Source organism: Ursus arctos, unplaced genomic scaffold (assembly GCF_023065955.2).
Source record: "Ursus arctos isolate Adak ecotype North America unplaced genomic scaffold, UrsArc2.0 scaffold_12, whole genome shotgun sequence".
Classification (NCBI taxonomy): Eukaryota; Metazoa; Chordata; class Mammalia; order Carnivora; family Ursidae; genus Ursus; species Ursus arctos.
Genome location: NW_026622786.1, coordinates 11385874 through 11406925, shown reverse-complemented (window position 1 = coordinate 11406925; position 21052 = coordinate 11385874). Strand labels below are relative to the sequence as shown.

Here is a 21052-nt window from a genome sequence, read left to right as displayed (position 1 = left end):
ATCCTAGTAACTCCTATGTTTCATATTTACAGATATGTACAGATGTGGAGAATTACAAAGATAGAAAAACATTTTTTCTAATTTTGGAGAAAAGAATTATTTTTAAAAGATTTATTATATTTTATTTTTAGAGAGAGGGAGTGAGCGAGCATGTGCAAGAGTGGGGAGGGAGTAGAGGGAGAGGTAGTCTGAAGCAGACTACCCCTGAGCATGGAGCCTGACACAGGGCTTGATCCCATGACCCTGAGATCATAACCTGAGCTGAAATCAGGAGTTAGATGCTTAACCATCTGAGCCACACAGGTGCCTCCAAAAGATTTATTTTTATAAATTAAAATAATGCATGAATTGGCAGGTGTTTTTCTAGACTATCTACACAACTTCTGTAAGCTGTATTATTAGCTTTGGATACTTGTATAATTAAAATAATTGCAAGAATTTTTGCCTTGGTGTAGGATGTTTGGTTGAACTTTTGAAACTTATGCTTTTCCTTTGGTAATGCCTAATTTCCTACTATTGACTAGACCAAGCTTTGAGTGTCCAAAATTGTACTATTCAATGATAAATAATTTCTTTGGTATTATTTTATGTTAGAATGGTTGTAAATGCATTTTTCATCTAATTTTTAAATCTTCCTTCAATTGAATGTTGTATATTAAGGAATAATTTTAGTTCTTAAAATATCTTTAATGGATATTTATTTGTAATAATTCACTCTGATATTGAAATTAAGTGGCTCTTACTGTCAGATTAACAAATCAAATGCATAAGGTGATTTTTCTCATAACAGAGCAATATATTAAGAGAAGTTTGGATAAAAAATACTTCTAGAACTGTGAAGCAGTTCTGTGTGTGTTTCTTAGCATTATCTTAGGTGCTGTGGGAACATGTACAGGATGTAAAAAACCACACTCTTGAGAAATCTTTAATTATTGTGGGAGAAATGTTGAACACATAAAATAATTAGAACGGTGTTTCCGAAATGAGGGGATGAGCAAGAATTGTATTAAGGGAAGGAAATATTGGAACTTCTTTTTTTAAAAATATTTCTGCATGTGCATATCTCTTTATTAACAGCATCTATATACCTTGAAGTTTTTAAAAAAAAATTTTATTGTTATGTAAGTCACCATACAATACATCATTAGTTTTTGATGTAGTGTTCCATGATTCACTGCTTGCATTTAACACCCAGTGCTCCATGCAATATGTGCCCTCCTTAATACCCATCACCAAGCTAACCCATCCCCCCACTTCCCTCCCTTCAGGAACCCTCAGTTTGTTTCTCATAGTCCATAGTCTCTCATGGTTTGTGTCCCCCTCTATTCCCCCCACTTCATATTTCCCTTCCTTCTCCTAATGTCCTCCATGCTATTCCTTATGTTCCACATAGAAGTGAAACCATGTGATAATTGCCTTTCTGTGCTTGACTTATTTGACTTAGGATCATTCCCTCCAGTTCCATCCATGTCTATGCAAATGGTGGGTATTCATCCTTTCTGATGGCTGAGTAATATTCTATTGTATATATGGACCACATCTTCTTTATCCATTCGTCTGTTGAAGGGCTTCTCGGCTCCTTCCACAGTTTGCTATTGTGGACATTGCTGCTATGAACATTGGGGGTGCATGTGGCCCTTCTTTTCACTACATCTGTATCTTTGGGGTAAATACCCAGTAGTGCAATTGCTGGATCATAGGGTAGTTTTATTTTTAACTTTCTGAGGAACTTCTATTTATTTTATGCTTTTCATATGTTTTTATAATGAATATCACAATACATGTATTTATTTTTAAAAATTTTATATGATATATAAATATGTATTTGTATTTTATACATATTTATGTATTTGGGGTGAATGCTCACAGATTTGTTACTGATGGAGATGTGTTAATGCTGATGACAAGAGGAAGCCAAAGGTATCAGTGTGGACTGCAGAATTGGAAAAGACTTTATAGAAGAGGTAGATTTTAAATGTAGACTTTAAGGTATAAAGAGGCTTTGGGTAGTGGTAGAGAATGGTGGAATGTGGAAAGCGTTACATGTAGGAGCTCAGTGTTAACAATAACATAAGTAAGTGCTCAGCATTAGCTTATTTCCTTATTCTGTTAAAAGTGTAGTTCTCAAAATCAAAATCTTGGATGATACTCTTTTCTCTTTTTTCTCCCTTATCTTTCACTTCTAATTGGTTATCCAGTGCTGCTGTTTCTAACTTTTAATATCTAGCTCATAAAATCTAACTAATGTAATTTTATCTTTCGAATCATTCCCTTTTTCTTCATCTCCACAGACCTAGAACAACTCTAGCCCTTATTTCTTCTTTCCTGGTTTTAAGATTCCAGCACATTCACTTAGTCTACCAGAGGGATGCATGTGAGTAACATAATGGACACAAATTGTATTTGGCACAAACCATGCTTCAGATCGCCCTCATTTGTCTTCATCTTTGTTCATCCCTTGTTGTATTTAATAGAATACAAACAGAAGCTTTGCCTTATTTTCATAACCTTTTTTCTTGCTGCAATAGCCTGTATTCTTATTGCTTTGTTTCCTGATTATGCTTTGCGTTCTTCCTTGATGGTATATTCTTAAGCTTACATCTTGGTTAGAATATTCCTCCATCAGCCTCCATCGTTCCCTCAGCAGTCTCAGTCATTGACTCATACTAAGACCACTTTTTTTCTGCACAGATAAAGACTGCTCTACGTCTTCTATCTTGACATTAGGTCTGGACCACACACCTCTGACCAATACTAATTGTAGTAGCTTGAGAATCAGTATTTTTGTTTCCAGTCTTGTCTCTTGTTGATTCTCTGCGTTGGTGCTAGAGTGTTCCTTTTAAAAATACAAATCTGACTCTTCTGTGTTGTAAATTGGAGTCATCTCACTGCTTGAGTTTGAACTCTTTAAATATCACCCGATGTTTTATCGTTCATTTAAAGAGTAAGGTAGTGCAGACAAAGCAAATTAAAACCAACTGTAGACACAAAGTCTTTGTCAATTTATTCTCAGTTTTTGACTTGGTACAGTTTGCTTTGCTTCCTCATATGTGTCCTCTCTTCAATTTAGTCTAATGTTGCTCTAAACAGGTTTTACTCCTGTGGTCATTTTTCTGTATTTGTACCCATGTTTGCTTTTACTCTGTTATGTAACAGATTTTCCCTCTAATGTTTTCTATTGCTTTCTTATTTGATGATTAGATAACATAATAACTATTGAATTTAGACTCAGATGTTTATTCCTTGTTTAGTTTTGGATATTTAAGTAGAAACATAACAGACATGGTCTTTGTGCTGATATGAGATTTGTGCTTTACTTAGGGAGACATATAAAATAACATTTAATTACAAATGAGAATAAGTGCTATGAAGACAATGAAAATGAAACCATGTAAGAAAATAATGGGGCCTAATTTAGATTTGGTGATAAGGCATGACCTTTAACTGACCTCATAAATAAGTGAGATTTAGTGAGGTAAAGCATGTGAGTTGGAGACAGCTTTTCAGTCAGAAGGAAACACATATAGAAATGGTCTGAGTAGAGAAAGACAATTATCATATAGTTTCACTCATTTATGGAACATAAGAAGTAGAAAGATCAGTAGGAGAAGAAAGGGAAGAAGGAAGGGGGGGTAAACAGAAGGGGGAATGAAGCATGAGAGACTATGGACTCTGGGAAACAAACTGAGGGCTTCAGAGGGGAGGAGGGTGGAGGAATGGGATAGGCTGGTGATGGGTATTAAGGAGGGCACGTGTTGCATGGAGCACTGGGTGTTATACGCAAGTAATGAATCATGGAACATTACATCAAAAACTAGGGATGTACTGTATGGTGACTAACATAATAAAAAAATATTATTAAAATAAAGATAAAAAAAAGAAATGGTCTGAGTTGTGAAGGAGCTTGGTTAATTCAAGTGACTGAATGAAAGCCTATGTGACTGAGTGTAAGAAGTGATATGAAAAAGGTAATGAAATGAGTATGAGATGATAAGGACAAAATCAGGTAGGAGTAAGGAAAGGAATTTTGATTTTTTTCTAACCATGAAGGAAAACCATTAAAAGATTTTTAAGTAGTGGGATGACATGATCTGGTTTACGTTTTTAAAGAATTGCTGCAACTTCCGTATGGCAAATAAATTTGATGGTGGGTGGGGAATGCTGATAGGAAAAAATAGAAGTGGAGAAATTAGCTTGGAAGCTATTTGAGTGGTAGAGGCATGGGAGAATATCTTTTAAAAAAGTGGAATCATATCACACTTATGCTAGCGTTTGGTGAGCTCATGAATCTGAGGACATCTTGTCTATCTTGAGCTCTGAAAATTTTTCTCCTCTTATTTTTTCTTTTCTAGTGTCATTATTCTAAGTTCTGATATGTGGATTTTAGAAATTCTGGATCTATCCTTTATATTTTAAAATTTCTCTTTTATACTTTCTACCTTTTAGTTCTTTTTAGGGAGGGAACTTGGGGAAACATTTTTTGGCTTCCCCTTGCTAATTCAGTCTTTAGTTATGTTAATTTTGCTGTTTTTAAAGTTTTAGTTATCAAATTTTAAATTTCTAAGAGGTCTAGGTGATTTATTTCGTGGATATTGTACCCTGTTGGAATATACTGTACTTAGCAAAGTATCTGCTTCTGTTTGCTTTGTTAATTCCTTCTTGGATTTTATTTTAGTTCTTTTAATTGAATTTGGTGCCTCTCTTTTATGGTTTTGCTTTTCTTCACTAATTGTTGGTTCTTGATTATTCATCTAAATATTTGAAAATCTTTTTTCACCCACATATGTTATAATCTGATTTTTCTGATTATGTGGGGTGGGGAAGGGGGAGATGGAGAGGAAAGGTGGGCTAGGTAGCTAAACTTTTGAGTTTAGGAGATGTTTATCTTGCTTAGAGATTATGAGTTGTTTGGGGGCACTGGTGCATCCCTTTGGCTCCAATTCCTAAATCATTGATTAAACTTGAGGTGGGCTTGTGTGGTGGGAGGTATGGTCTAGGTGTTTCACATAGCCTTCATTGAATTAATGTCGGTCCCCCCTCTCCCTGCAGGATTCTTCAACTTTTTGTTTGTTCATGTAGTCTGGTTTTTTAATGTCGTAAATACATATATTTTTTGTGTCTTTTATAAAGGGATTGGGGGTGAGAGAATGTGGAGACATGCTTAGTCCTATCTTTAACCAATCCTTGAATTTGAAAAAATTAACCCTAAAAAGAGTTGGGTAAAAACCTAAAATGAAATGTTGTGGTTAAATAAGCTTTGCTTGTGACAGGTTTTTCTTTGAGAGTCCATAGTGGCATTTTATATTTTGTTGATTTTTTTCCTTAAAAACTATGGGCAATTATTACAATTTTTGTTTATTTTTAATGTACAGAGTAGTTCCAGCAAATCTCTTATATCTCCAATTGTTAAGAACCCGTAACAGTAAGGAAGGACAATGTTTCAGATACAATAAAATTTTAGGTGACAGCTAGACATCATTTGGGAACTTTGTAGACAGTTAAACAATCTAAGAAAGAAAAAAGGAGGTTTGAGCTGGAAATATTTTAAAATTAATTAGCCTAATACTGAATTAATAGAAGATAGAAAAGTATTGTAGAGTGTTACTATTTAGGGTAGGGGAAAAAAAAGGGTGTCAGCAAAGAAAATAGCAGGAGTTTGAGAGGACAGGAAATCAAAGGGAGAAAAGTAGAGAGTAATTAATAACATCAAATGCCAGAAAGCTCCAAAATAAAGAGGACTGAGAATTATACCACAAATCGGTTATTGATGATCTTTGAGATCATAGTTTTTTTTAATGTAATAAGTGTAATTAACGTAATGAGATAGGGATTAATTTTGCATGGAGCCAAGAAAGAAATGTGTAGATAACAAACAGGAATTTGTCTGCAAAACAAAGTAAGAAATTTGATGGTACTATGAAAGAGCAGACAGGTCAATCAGATATTGTTTTGTATTCAAATAGATGTTTAGATGGGGTGGAGGAATTTAAAGTTTCCTGTAAGAGAGTCCATGTATATATAGTAACATAGCAGCTAAAATCTCAGAGGAGGTAGGAATATTGAGGTCCAGAGCACAATGTCAGAATTAGCTTGAGAAAAGTGGATGACTACTTCTTTTTAGTTTAGAGTGAAGATTAAGAGGTCAGATATTTAGACAGTGATGAAGTAAGGGTAAAGGGACGTGCTACGTGACCTCATTCCAAATATATTTTTTATAGATCCATTGCTTATTTTGGTTGATGAACTTGAGTTCATTTGGTTGTGGAATTCTACTTTATAGAAACATTATTAGTAATATCTATACATTATTTTTGCATAGTTCCATTTGGACTTCCTCTATGCTTTATGGTGCTTTAGTTTCACTAACCCATCTCTTGGTTTTTTGCCTTTAAAAAGATGGTATTCTTATTTCTTGTCTCTTCTTTCCTGTTCTTTTAATCTGATTTTTAACACTTTTTTATTCTTTTGTTTCTTTTAGAAGAGATGACTAAGCTTAAAAATAATAAAGAAGTAGAACTTGAAGAATTGAAAAAAATCTTGGTAAGTATATAATTTCTCTTATTAATATAGAGCAGTTACTTTTCAAGATAATGTTGAATCTACTGAGACTCTCACACTATAGATGTTTTATATTAGTGTTTTCAGTTAAAATATAAAAAAATACATTTATGTTTTAGTAAAGCCACATTCTTATCTGTAGCAAATTAATATATTTTGAAAACTGTCTTGGTGAAGGTGTTTATATTATTTGAACATGTGTTGACAGTACATTTAAGTAAGATCAAATATGCTGTGATATTACTGGTTTACTGATAGTAAATTTGGTATACCTTTGATACCTTTGAGACACAAAGCTATAATTTTGGGGAAGATATATATGTTGTATATTCAGTAACTATGTTTAGTGTTCAGATAGAATCATGTTTAATGAACTTGTTAGGCTAGGCTTAATTATGTTTTAATTGAATACAACATGTGGAGCATGGGCGGCAAACTTTTTTGAAGGACTGGAGAGTAAATGTTTTAGACTTTGTAGTTAATATACAGAATGCTAATTCTCTTCTCCTCCTCCTCCTATTTCCACACCTCCCCTCCCCCTTCTTGTCCTCCTCTTCTCCTTTATTTTTAACAACCTTGTAAAAATGTAAAAATTATTCTTAGGTTGAGGGCCTACAAAAAGAGACTGTAGGTTGATTTTATCCAGCAGGCCGTAGTTTGCCAGCCCTTATATAATAGTTTATGATTACAGATATTTGATTTTGGGTTTAACCTATTGCATCTCTACCTGATTTTGCAACTCTTGATTCTTCCATCTCTTAGGAATCATTATTTCCAAATGCTTATCCTTTCTCCATTGAATTGCTTTACTCGAACTCTTGCGAAGAATAATGTTTACATTGCTTTCAGATTTGATAATGCATACTTATTTTTTTGTTATACTTTAAGTCTCAGCTTGAATTTCAGTTTAGGTAACCTCTTGATATTATCTATAAACCTCTCTTATCTAGTTTAGGTCTCTGTATGACTTGTGCCTATAGTCACGCTAAACTTTTCCTTTATAGCACTTAACACAAATGGAATTAATTTCTTTTTGGTATAATTGTTTAAAGCTTTATTCACGCTTTGACTCCCCCTTACTTAGCACAGTAGGTGGTATATAGTAGATCCTCAGTGAATAAATAGCGGAATGAAGGTATGCTCACATAAGGGCTAAGAACACATGTCCTGTTTTCCTTGTAACTTTAGTACTTACTTAGCACAGTGACTGATACTTTATAAGTATTTGTTGAATGAATGAATACTAAGCATTATTTTTACTATAAAGATTCACTCCTATGCAGATAAGGATTGGTTTAGGGTTTTGTTAAATTTGGACAGCAATGGAACACAATATTTTGGTCTTTAAAATTGTAATGTTTCTATTGCTATCCAGCTCTTTACTTCTTAGCTATATGACTGAGAGCAAATTAACTAAATTCTTGATGCCTCAGTTTTCCATCTATGAAATAGGGGAAATAATTGTACATATCTAATGGGGTAGTTGTAAGGAATAAATAGAACAATATATTTGCCCATTTCGCAAACATATGTTGAGTTTCTGTTATGCTGTACTCTAGGGGTACATTTGGGAGCGAATGGATGCATATGCTGCTTTTGTGGAACTACAGTCATGAAATATCACACTTAAATATAAGCGGTTACTGAAAGGTAATATTAAAATGGTGACAAAGGCAATTAAGGAAAGTGCTAATAAAGGGAGTGCTATGAGGCCTATAATAAAGGGATTTGAACTAGTTAGGTCAGAAGAGCCTTTTTTTTAAAAAGTAAAGTTTGAACTGAAATCCAGATAAGGAAGGAAGAGCTTATCAGGTAGAGGACATATTATGTGTAAAGGTCCTTTGATAGGAAGGAGTATGGTGAGTGCAACATGGAGTGAAAAGAAGAGTGGTGCAAAATGAGCCTAGAGAGTTAGGTAGTAGGAGCGTGGCAATTCATGGCCTTTTGAATCATATCAGGATAATTTTGTATTTATACTAAGGAATGGAAAGCTCTGAAGAATTTCAGTAGTGACTTGGTTTGCATTTTGAAAAGCTCATTTGCTTTGCAATATTGAGAACAGTGTATTAAGATAGAACAGTTGAGTAGACAATCACAATAGCCAGAGGAGAGATGATTATAGCTTAGGCTGGGAGGTGGTGGTGAGAAAAAAATGGATGATTTTGAGAGATATTTAAGATTTAAATACTATGGATTGATCTAGGGTGATATTAGCATTTGTTGAAAAAATTCCTTTTTTCCGTTGAGTTGCTTTTACACATTTATAAAAATCAATTGGCCATATTTGTGTGGATCTGTTTCTGGACTATTTCTGTTTTCTTGATCTATTATCAATTCACCAATAAATGATGTCCTGATTACTATAGCTTTGTAGTTGGTCTTAGGTTTGGGTAGTGTGATTCCTCCAGCTTTATTATTCTTTTTCAAAATTTTTAGCTATTCTAGTTCCTTTATCATATAGATTTTCAGCTTGTCTGTATCTACAAAAATCCTGCCAGAATTATGATAGTAATTGTGTGAAATCTATAGATCAAGTTGGACTGAATTGCTGTTGTTACTTACGTTGAGTCTCCTAAAACATGAACATGGTATCTATTTGTCCATTTGTATAGATCTTCCTTGAATCTTTAATTAGCAGTTTGTAGTTTTCAGCGTACAGGTCTGTACATGTTACATTATATTTGTACCTAAATATTTCCTTTCTTGAAGGTATTTTAAATGTATTTAAAAATATTTTTCCAGTTGTACATTGCTGGTAGATGGGAATATGATTGCTTTATGCACTGACCTTGTATCCTGCAGTCTTGCTATAAAATCATTTATTAGTTCTAAGAGTTTTTTGCACACTCCTTATAATTTTCTACATAGAGAGTCATTTGTCTGCAAATAAGGACAGTTGTAGTTCTTTTATTTTTATCTAACTGCACTGGATCAGACTTATAATATGATCTTGAACAGGAGTGGTAAACATGTATATCTTTGATGTTTTGATCTTAAGGGAAAAACATTCAGTGTTTCACCATTAAGTATGATGTTGATAATAGGATTTTTTTTGTAGAAGTGCCCTTCTTTTTTTTTTTTTTTTTTAAAGATTTTATTTATTTATTTGACAGAGATAGAGATAGCCAGCGAGAGAGGAAACACAAGCAGGGGGAGTGGGAGAGGAAGAAGCAGGCTCATAGTGGAGGAGCCTGATGTGGGGCTCGATCTCATAACGCTGGGATCATGCCCTGAGCCGAAGGCAGACGCTTAACCGCTGTGCCACCCAGGCGCCCCGAGAAGTGCCCTTCTATTCTTAGTTTTTTGACAGTGTTTTATTATGAATCTCTGTTGAATTTTGTCAAATGCTTTTTCTGTGTGTACTGATATGTGGTTTTTCTTTTTTAGAATATTAATGTGGTGTATGTAGTAGTACATTGATTGGTTTTCAAGTATTGAACTAGCCTTGCATTCTTGGGATAAATCCCAGTTGGTGTGGTATATTTTTCTTTTCCTATATTGTTGAATTTGATTTGTTAATATTTTGTTGAGGATTTTTATTTTAGTGTTCATGGGAAGCCTATAGTTTTCTTTGATTGTCTTTGTCTGGTTTTGGAATTAGGCTATTTCTGACCTCAGAAAATGAGTTGGGAAGCATTTCTTTCATTTCTGTTTTCTGGAAGAGATAGTGTAGAATTAGTGTTAGTTCTTCCTTAAACATTTGGTAGAATTTTCTGGTGAAATCATCTAAACTTAAAGACTCTTTTTTGGCATCCTTTAATCCTTTAACCATGATGAATCTAATGTCTATCATTATTGTGGAACTATTCAGGTTACCTGTTTAATCTTAGGTGATTTTGGTAGTTTGTGGTTTTTAAGGAATTAGTCCATTTCATTGAAGTTGTCAACTCTCTGTGCATGGAGTTATTTGTAGCATTCCCTGTTATTTTTTAAATGTCTATGGAGTCTATAGTGTTTACCCTTACTTTCATTACTAATATTGATGATTTGTGTCTTTTCTTTTTTTTCTTTGCAATCCTGATAGAAGTTTATTAATTTTACTGATCTTTTCAAATAACAAGCTTTCTGTTTTGTTGATTTTTCTCTACTGTTTTTCTATTTTCAGTTTCATTGATTTCTTCTCCTTTACTGTTTCCTACCTTCTGCTTGCTTTGGGTTTATTTTGATCTTTTTCTAGGTTCTTAAGATGGAAACAGATGGTTGTTTTGAGAACTTTCTTTTCCAATATGAGCATTTAATGCTATAAATTTTCTTTAATCATCTCTTTAGCTGCATCCCACAAATTTTGTTACATTGTATATTCATTTTCATTTAGCTTAAAATATCTTCTAATTTCTTGATTTCCTTTTTGACCCTGGGGTTATTTAGAAGTCTGTTATTTAATTTCCATGTATTTGGAGATTTTCCTGTTTTATTTCTGTTATTCATTTCTAGTTTAATTCCATTATGGTCAGAGAATATACTTTATTATTTAAATTTGTTAAGGATGTAATATAACTTAGTAAATGTTCTTAGTACTTGTAAAGAATGTGTACCCTGCTTTTGTTAGGTATAGTTGGGATGATGTTTGAAAATCTTCTGTGGTGTTGATTTTTTTTTTTTTTTGTCCTGTTCTATTATTTACTGAGAGAGAGGTGTTAAGATCTCTGATTTTGATTTGGTAATTGTTTCTTTCTATTTATGTCAATGTTTGCTTCACATATTTTGAATTTCTGTTGTAAGCCTCACATTCATATAAAACTATTATATCTTCCTGACAAATTGATCTTTGATCATTATTAAATATCTCTGTCTCTGATAGTATCCTTTTGTCTTGAAGAATGTTTATGATTTGCATGGTATGTCTTTCAACCTGTATTAGTCTTTATATTTGTAGATACTTATATATATGGATATATGTAGCCTATGTATAAATGGGTGTTTTATGCACTATTGCTGGAGTTAGCTTTTCAAATCACAAATACAATCATGTTCTATGCCATACCAAAACTGTAAATAGTTCCACATTGCCTATCAATAAAATTCAGACTCTTTAAGTACAATTAGTAGGTTTTTAAAAAAAGTTTTTATTTAAATTCAATTATCATATAGTGTATTATTAGTTTCAGGGGTAGAATTTAATGATTCATCAGTTGCATATAACACCCAGTGCTCATTACATCTAGTGCGCTCTTTGATGCCTATCACCCAATTATCCTATCCCCCCACTCTCCTCCCCTCCAGCAACCCTCAGTTTGTTTCCCAGAGTTAAGAGTCTCTTATGGTTTGCCTTTCTCTCTGTTTTTATCTTATTTTATTTTTCCTTCCCATCCCCTATGTTGATCAGTTTTGTTTCTTAAATTCCACATATGAGTGATATCATACAGTATTTGTCTTTCTCTATTTCGCTTAGCATAATACCCTGTAGTTCTGTCCACATCATTGCAAATGGCAAGATTTCATTCTTTTTGATGACTGAGTAATATTCCATTGTATTTGTACCACATCTTCTTTATCCATTCATCTGTTGATGGACATGTGGGCTCTTTCCATAGTTTGGTTATTGTGGACATTGCTGCTCTAAACATTGGGGTGCATGTACCCCTTCAAATCACTATATTTGTATCCTTTGGATAAATACCTTGTAGTTGCAATTGCTGGGTCGAGAGGTAGTTTTATTTTTACTTTTTGAGGCGCCTCCATACTGTTTTCCAGAATGGCTGCACCAATTTGCATTCCCACCAACAGTGTGAGAGGGTTCCCCTTTCTCTGAATCCTCACCAACATCTGTTGTTTCCTGAGTTGTTAATTTTAGTCTTCTGACAGGTGGTTTTAATTTGCATTTCCCTGATGCCGGGTGATATTGACCATTTTTTCCTGTGTCTGTTAGCCATCTGGATGTCTTCTTTGGAAAAATATCTGTTCATATCTTCTGCCCATTTCTTAATTGGGTTTTTGTTTCTTGGGTGTTGAGTGATAATTTCTTTATAGATTTTGGATACTAGCCCTTTATCTGATATATCATTTGTGAATACCTTCTCCCATTCTGTGGGTTGCCTCTTAGTTTTGTTGATTATTTCCTGTGCAAAAGCTTTTTATCCTTATGCAGTCCCAATAGTTCATTTTTGCTCTTGTTTCCCTTGCCTCTGGAGATGTGTCTAGCAAGAAGTTGCTGCAGCTGAGGTAAAAAATGTGGCTTCCTGTGTTCTCCTCTAGGATTTCGATGGATTCTTATCTCACATTTAGGTCTTTCATCCATTATGAATTTATTTTTATGTATGGTGTAAGAAAATGGTCTGGTTTCATTCTTCATGAGGCTGTCCAATTTTTCCAGCACGATTTGTTGTAAAGACTGTCTTTTTTCCATTGGATGTTCTTTCCTGCTTTGTCCAAGATGAGTTGGCCATAGAGTTGAGGGTCCATTTCTGGGTTCTCTGTTCTGTTCCATTGATATGTGTGTCTGTTGTTGTGCCAGTACCATACCGTCTTGATGATTACAGCTTTGTAATACAGCTTGAAGTCTGAAATTGTGATGCCTCCAGGTTTGCTTTTCTTTTTCAAGATTGCTTTAGCTATTTGGGGTCTTTTCCAGTTCCATATAAATTTTAGAATTGTTTCTGGGGGAGCCTAGGTTGCTCAGTCATTAAGCATCTGCCTTTGCCTTAGGTCATGATCCCAGTATCCTGGGATCATGCCCCACATCATGCTTCCTGCTCAGCAGGGAGCCTGCTTCTCCCTCTCCCTCTGCTGCTCCCCCAGCTTGTGCTCTCTTGCTCTCTCTCTCAAATAAATAAATAAAATCTTTAAAAAATTTTTTTAGAATTGTTTGTTCTAGCTCTGTGAAAGATGCTGGTGGCATTCTGATAGGGATAGCACTGAATCTATAGATTGCTTTGGGTAGCATAGACATTTTAACAATATTTGTTCATCTGATCCATGAGCATGGAATATTTCCATTTCTTTGTGTCTTCCTCAATTTCTTTCATAAGTGTTGTATAGTTTTCAGAGTAAAGATCTTTTCCCTCTTTCATTAGGTTTATTCCTTAGGTATCTTATGATTTTTGGTGCAATTATAAATAGCATCAATTCTTTGATTTCTCTTTCTGCTGCTTCATTGTTAGTGTATAGAAATGCAACAGACTTCTGTCCATTGATTTTATATCCTGTGACTTTGCTGAATTCCTGTATCAGTTCTAGCAGTTTTTTGGTGGAGTCTTTCAGGTTTTCTACATAGAGTATCCTGTTGTCTGAGAAGAGTGAAAGTTTGACTTCTTTTTTGACTATTTGGATGCCTTTTATTTCTTTTTGTTGTCTGATTGCTGAGGCTAGAACTCTACTACTGTTATACAACGGTGTTAAGAGTGGACATACTTGTCATGTTCCTGACCTTAGGGGAAAAGCTCTAAGTTTTTCACCTGTTGAGGGTAATATTCACTGTGGGTCTTCCATATATGGCTTTTATGATGTTGAGCTATGTTCCCTCTATCCCTACATTGTGGAGGGTTTTTATCAAGAGAGGATGCTGTATTTTATCAAATGCTTTTTCTGCATCTATTGAGAGGATCATATGGTTCTTATTCTTTCTTTTATTAATGTGGTGTATCATGTTGATTGATTTGTGGATGTTGAACTACCCCTAGAGCCCAGGAATAAATCCCACTTGGTCATGGTGAATAATTCTTTTAATGTACTGTTGGATCCTATTAGCTAGTATCTTGTTGAGAATTTTGGCATCCATGTTCATCAGGGATGTTGGTAATTCTCCTTTTTAGTGGGGTCTTTGTGTGATTTTGGGATCAAGGTAATGCTGGCCTCATAGAACGAGTTTGGAAGTTTTCCTTCCATTTCAATTTTTTTTGGAACAGTTTCGAAAGAATTGATACTAATTTTTTAAATGTTTCATAGGATTCCACTGGGAAACCATCTGGCCCTGGACTCTTTTTTGTTGGGACATTTTTTATTACTGCTTTAATTTCCTTGCTGGATATGGGTCTGGACAGGTTTTCTATTTATTCCCATTTTAGTTTTTGTAGTGTATATGTTTTTAGGAATGTATCTATTTCTTCCAGATTGCCTAATTTGTTGGCATATAACTGCTCATAATATTCTTTTATAATTGTTTGTATTTCTGTGGTGTTGGTTGTGATCTCTCCTTTTTCACTGGTGATTTTTAAAATTTGGGTCCTTTCTCTTTTCTTTTTGATAAGTCTGGCCCGGGGTTTATCAATCTTGTTAATTCTTTCAAAGAACCAGTTCTTAGTTTTGTTGATTCGTTCTTTTTTTTTTTTTTTAATTTCTAGTCATTTATTTCGGCTCTAATCTTTATTATTTCTCGTCTCCTGCTGGATTTAAGCTTTATTCGCTGTCCTTTTTCAAGCTCCTTTAGGTATAAGGTTAGGTTGTGTATTTGAGACTTTTCTTGCTTTTTGAGGAAGGCCTGTATTGCTATATACTTCCCTCTTATGACTGCCTTTGCTGCATCCCAAAGGTTTTGAACTGTCATGTTTTCATGTTCATTTGCTTCCATGTATTTTTTAAAATTCTTCTTTAATATCCTTGTTGACCCATTCATTCTTTAGTAGGATATTTTTTAACCGCTTTGTATTTGTAGTCCTTCCAATTTTTTCTTGCAGTTCACTTCAAGTTTCATAGTACTGTGGTCTGAAAATACCTAGGGTATGATCTCAGTCTTTTTGTACTGGTTGAGTCCTGATTTATGACCCAGTATATCTATTCTGGAGAATGTTACATGTGCACTTGAAAAGAATGTGTATTCTGCTGCTTTAGGATGAAATGCTCTGAATATATCTGTTAAGTCCATCTGGTCCAGTGTGTCATTCAAAGCTCTTGTTTCCTTGTTGATCTTCTGCTTAGATGATCTGTCCATTGCTGTAAGTGAGGTGTTAAAGTCTGCTACTATTGTTATTATCAATGAGTCTCTTCAATTTGTTTTTAATTGATATGTGTATTTGGCTGATCCCACGTTGGGGGCATAAATATTTACAATTGTTAGATCTTCTTGTCAGATAGACCCCTTTATTATGATATAGTGTCTTTCTTCATTTCTTATTACAGTCTTTGGTTTAAAATCTTGTTTACCTGATATAAGGATGGCTACTCTAGCTTTCATTTGATGTCTATTAGAGTGATAAATGGTTCTCCACCCCCTCATTTTCAATCTGATGGTGTCTTTGGGTCTAAAATGAGTCTCTTGTTTCCCAGAGTCCATAGTCTCTCATGGTTCCTCCCCCCTTCTGTATGGTGACTAACATAATAAAAAATTATTATTAAAAAAAAATAAAAGGAGTCTCTTGTAAGCAGCATATTGATGGGTCTTGTCTTTTTTTTTTTTTTAAATCCATTTTGATACCCTGTATCTTTTGTTTGGAGCATTTAGTCCATTTACATTCAGAGTAATTATTGAAAGATATGAATTTAATGCCATTGTATTACCTGTAAAGTTACTCTTCCTGTAGATTGTCTCTGTTCCTTTCTGGTCTTTGTTACTTTTGGTCTATCTTTCTGCCCAAAGGTTCCCTTTTGATATTTCTTGCAGGGCTGGTTTAGTGTTCATGAATTCCTTTAGTTTTTGTTTGTCTTGGAAACTTTCTTTCTGCTTCTATTCTGAATGACAGCCTTGCTGGGTAAAGTATTCTTGGCTGCATATTTTTCCCATTTAGTGCATTGAATATAGCCTGCCAGTCCTTTCTGGCCTGTCAGGACTCTATGGACAGGCATGCTGCCAGCCATATGTGTCTACCCTTGTAGGTTAAGAACCTCTTGTCCTGAGATGCTTTCAGGATTTTATCTTTACCTTTGTAATTTGCAAGTTTCACTATAATATGTTGAGGTGTTGACCTATTTTTGTTGATTTTGAGGATAGCTCTCTGTGCTTCTTGGAATTGAATGCCTGTTTTCTTCCCCAGATTAGGGAAGTTCTCAACTATATTTGTTCAAATAAACCTTCTGCCCCTTTTTGCCCACTCTGCTTCTTCGGTGACCCCTATAGTATGGATATTATTTCACTTTATGGAATTGCTGAGTTCCCTAAGTCTACCTTTGTGATCTAATAGTTTTCTTTCCCTCTTCTTTCAGCATCATTATTTTCCATAATTTAATCTTCTGTATCACTGATTCACTCTTCTGATTCGTTCATCCTGGTTTTTATTTCCTCCACTTGGGACTGCATCTCAATTATAGCATTTTTAATTTTGGCCTGACTGGATTTTAGTTCTTTTATCTCTATAGTAAGAGATCCCCTAGTGTCTTCTATGCTTTTTTCAAGCCCAGCTAGTATCTTTATAATCGTCGTTTTAAATTCTAGTTCAGACATCTTACTTATATCTGTATTGATTAAATCCTTGGCTATGAGTACTACCTCCTGTTCTTTCTTTTGGGGTGAATTTCTCTGTGTCATCATTTTGTTCAGAAAAGAAGAAAGAAGAAGAAAAAGACAACAAAAACAATGACAGCAACAACAACAACAAAACCAAAAAAACTAGATGCTGGGTTTGTTTTGGTCTGCTTGTTAAAAAACAAAACAAAACAAAACTAGATCCCAAAATAAGAAACACACACACACACACACACACACACACACACACTCTGTTGAATAACAGGAGGAATTGATAGTAATTAAGTACCCATAACTTAAGAAAAATGGTTGTTTTATACTTCATCTTGCTCAATTTCTAGACTATGCTATCCAGTACAGTAGATACTAGCCAAATGTGGCATTTAAATTTAAATTAATTAAAGTAGACCAAATTTAAAAAGTCACTTCCTCAGCTCCAATAGCCACATTTGAAGTGCTCAGTTTCTACCATATGTTCCTATTATTGCAGAAAGTCCTATTGTATGGGACTCATCTAAAGTGAAGGTTGACAAAATTTTTATCTAAACAGCCAGTAGCAAATTTTTAGGCTTTGTGGGCCATATTGATCTCTGTTGTAGCTTTTCAGCTTTGTTGTTATAAGGCAAAATGGGAATATACAATACATAAATATATTGGCTGTATTACAGTAAGACTTTGTTAAAAACAAGCAGTGGCTGGATTTAGCATATGGACTGTAGGTTGTTCATCTTGGTTGTCTAGAACATTGAATTTAATTCTTGATACCTTATTTAAAATTGAATATTGACAAAGTGAGTCCATCCTGAGGGAATAAAGCAAAACCATTTCATCAGAAGAATGATAATAAGAATTAGAGATTTTAGAATAGGTAAGAGAAAAGTTTGGGAGTGTTGATAACTCTCTTCAAATATTTGTTAGCTATCATGTAAAAAAGGAACTAGACTTCTATGTGACTAAGGAAGGCAGAACAACGACCATTGCGTAAAAGTTATAGGGAAGCACATTTTAGTATAAGGACAAACAGGATTGATGGAATAGTGACTAATAAATGCTAATAAATTGGAGTAATTTATGTATAAGATAAGGTTTGAATTCAATGACCTGTATGATTTTTTTTTTCTTCAATGAAAAAGTTAAGGGCTCCATCCATTGACTCTTCTGTCGTCATATATAGTTTAGGAGTTTACTCAATTATGACTTGGTTTCTCTCTCTCTCTCTCCCTTTTTTTAAATTTAGCCAGAGAGAAACTTATAATTCTCTTTGCTCTAGTTAGGCAGTTTGATTATTTTACATATGTGTGTGCTTTGGCTTTCATGATTTGTTAATGTTCTTAAATAGGCAGGAAATCAAAAGCTTTTAGATGAAAAGAAACAATTTGAGAAGATTGCTGAAGAATTAAAAGGAGTAGAAGAAGAACTAACTGGTCTTCTCCAAACCAGAGAGGTTTGTTTAAAAAAGACATATTTTTCTTTCCAACATTTTGTTAGTAGAGGACAGATTTACAGAATTAATTGTGGTATAGCTATTAACTTTGTGAAGGATTTCTTCTCAAAATTCCTTTCAGAGGAAGTCTTCCTGCTACATTTAATATACTAATGATTGATTTGAAAGAAATCTAGAGAATCTTCATATTATAATGTGAGAAAGGTCAACATTAAGATATCAGTAGTATGCATAATGCTGTGGTTTATAACAATCACATTTTTGATGTTCAATATTTCTTAATTTATACATTTAAAATGTCACTTTAGGTTCTTCATTTATAAAAATTTTTATAGTGCTCATTAAATAATTTTAGAATGTATTTTTATTTTAAAAGTATTTTTTCAGTACATAATAGCATTATATTGTAACTTTTTATAATAAGAACTGCTTAGGTTTTTGGTTTTTTTTCCCGAAGATTTTATTTATTTATTAGCACAAGCAGGGGAAAGGGCATAGGGGAAGGGAGAGGGACAAGCAGACTCTCTGCTGAACATGGAGCTGGATGTGGGTCTTGATCTCAGGATCCCGAGATCATGACCTGAGCTCAAGTCAGACGCTTAACTGACTGAGTCAGCCAGGTGCCCCCAGAACAGCTTAGTTTTTAAGATTCTACCTGATTTCATTAATTAATATATTCTTTTTTTTTTTTTAAAGATTTTATTTATTTATTCAACAGAGATAGAGACAGCCAGCGAGAGAGGGAACACAGCAGGGTGAGTGGGAGAGGAAGAAGCAGGCTCATAGCAGAGGAGCCTGATGTGGGGCTCGATCCCGCAGCGCCGGGATCATGCCCTGAGCCGAAGGCAGACGCTTAACCGCTGTGCCACCCAGGCGCCCCCCAATATATTCTTTCTTAATATAAGATTTTAATTGAGATTACTTACCTGGTAGAGTAAAATTGATGAAAATATGTTATAATAGGTAAATATATGATTTTACTGGTTGAGCTTTAGAATACCAAGATGCAGTTCACTTAAATTATATTTGTCATTGCTCTTTGTTCTAAAATTACAATGGTTTTGTCATTAAATCTATTAAATTTTAAAATTTTGATATTTCTTACCAAAATATTGCTAAATATATGACTTGATTACAAAATAGCCATACTTTTAAATAAGAAAATTGCAAAAAAAAATCTTTGCTGTGATTTATACACATTTTCCAGGAAAAAGTACACAATTTGGAAATACAGCTAACTGCTATTGCGACAAGTGAACAGCATTATTCCAAACAGGCTGAAGAGCTGAAAACTGAGCTTGAAAATGAGAAGTAAGTTTTCTATCTATAAGCTACGTATTCAATTTCTAAGGTTTCTGATAGTTAATAATAAGTAAGTTATATTCAATATTTATTTGAATGCAGTTAAAGTTGTATTTTATTCCTAATTAGAGATCAAAATAATTTATTAATTTCATTGTTAATTAAATTAGCAATGAAATATATATATCATTAACATAAAAAGAGTACATCATAAAGTTGAAAACTTCTTTAGAAGATCACTATGTTACTTTTCTTGGAGATATTTAGTTCCTGATAAAAATAATCATTTGCAGTTCTACCTAGTTATTTTGGTTGTTTTGTTAAATTATTTCATAGGTTTGTTTTGTTGAAGTGACCAAAATAAATACAGGTCATTGAACTATGGGTAAAATTCATCTATTAGTCAAAATTCCTTTTAATAAATGGACTGTTTAGTTTATACTTTGGTATAAATTTGTGTTATCCTTGGTATGTTTTCTTTTTCAAACTTGCCTTTTTTAATCTACTCTTTGGTAAGTTTCCAGTACTGGTAAGTAGGAGAAGATAATAGGTGCTGCTGAAATCATTCCATAGAGCCACAGTCCCCTTCTTTTACTTAAAATTGATCCTGACTGCAACCAATAATAGCAGTAATCTCTCTTCCAGTGTAGAGCATTTGAGACCTTATAAGAGCAGTTCAGGTGTTATGCACAGAAGTTAAACCTAGTTTTATTTATTTTAATGAAAATATTTTGTTAAAAATAGTTCATGCCTCATGTACAACTTTAATCAAATCACCAGAAGTTTGGAATAGTTTCTAAGAGACAGTATACTATAGACAAAAAATTATATGAAGGAAATAATATATACTTCAAAATTTGTGGAGAAATATGGGGCATGAGGTGTGTAGGGAATATTCAAGGAAATATGACATCTTGAAAAACTCTTAGAAAATTTTAAACTTAATACAAAGTAGAGGAAATAAGGTACATGCTGCTTCATTACATATCATTCAGCTTCAGAAATTAACTAATGGCCAATCTTATTTATACTCCCAGCCCTTTCTCCCTTTACCCTAAGATTATCTTGAATTAAATTCCACATCATATAATTTAATAGGTAAATATTTAGGTCTGACATGTTTTTAAAAAATAGGCTTAAGACTACTGAACTAAATGCAAGCTGCAACAGGCTTTCACTGGAGAACAAAGAACTAGCACAAGAAACAAGTGATATGGCCCTAGAAATCAAGAAACAACAAGAAGATATTGATGTGAGTTGATAAAGAAAGTACCAGTGACTTAGTTTTCTTTCCTTTTTTTTTTTTTTAAAGATTTTATTTATTTATGTGACAGAGAGGGAGCACAGCAGGGGGAGTGGGAGAGGAAGAAGCAGGCTCATAGCTGAGAAGCCCGATGTGGGACTCGATCCCGGTA

The 21052-nt window shown here is 33.9% G+C and overlaps 1 protein-coding gene across 1 annotated transcript in view; it reads left to right on the top strand.

Moving 5' to 3' along the window:
* The window catches only part of SYCP1 (synaptonemal complex protein 1), a 119536-nt gene that overhangs the window by 44212 nt on the left and 54272 nt on the right, over nucleotides 1–21052 (top strand). The window contains exons 15-18 of the mRNA XM_026483681.2: nucleotides 6479–6540; nucleotides 18231–18335; nucleotides 19543–19646; nucleotides 20772–20889. Coding sequence (XP_026339466.1) covers nucleotides 6479–6540; nucleotides 18231–18335; nucleotides 19543–19646; nucleotides 20772–20889 — 389 coding nt within the window. The remainder of the gene's footprint in view (nucleotides 1–6478; nucleotides 6541–18230; nucleotides 18336–19542; nucleotides 19647–20771; nucleotides 20890–21052) is intronic.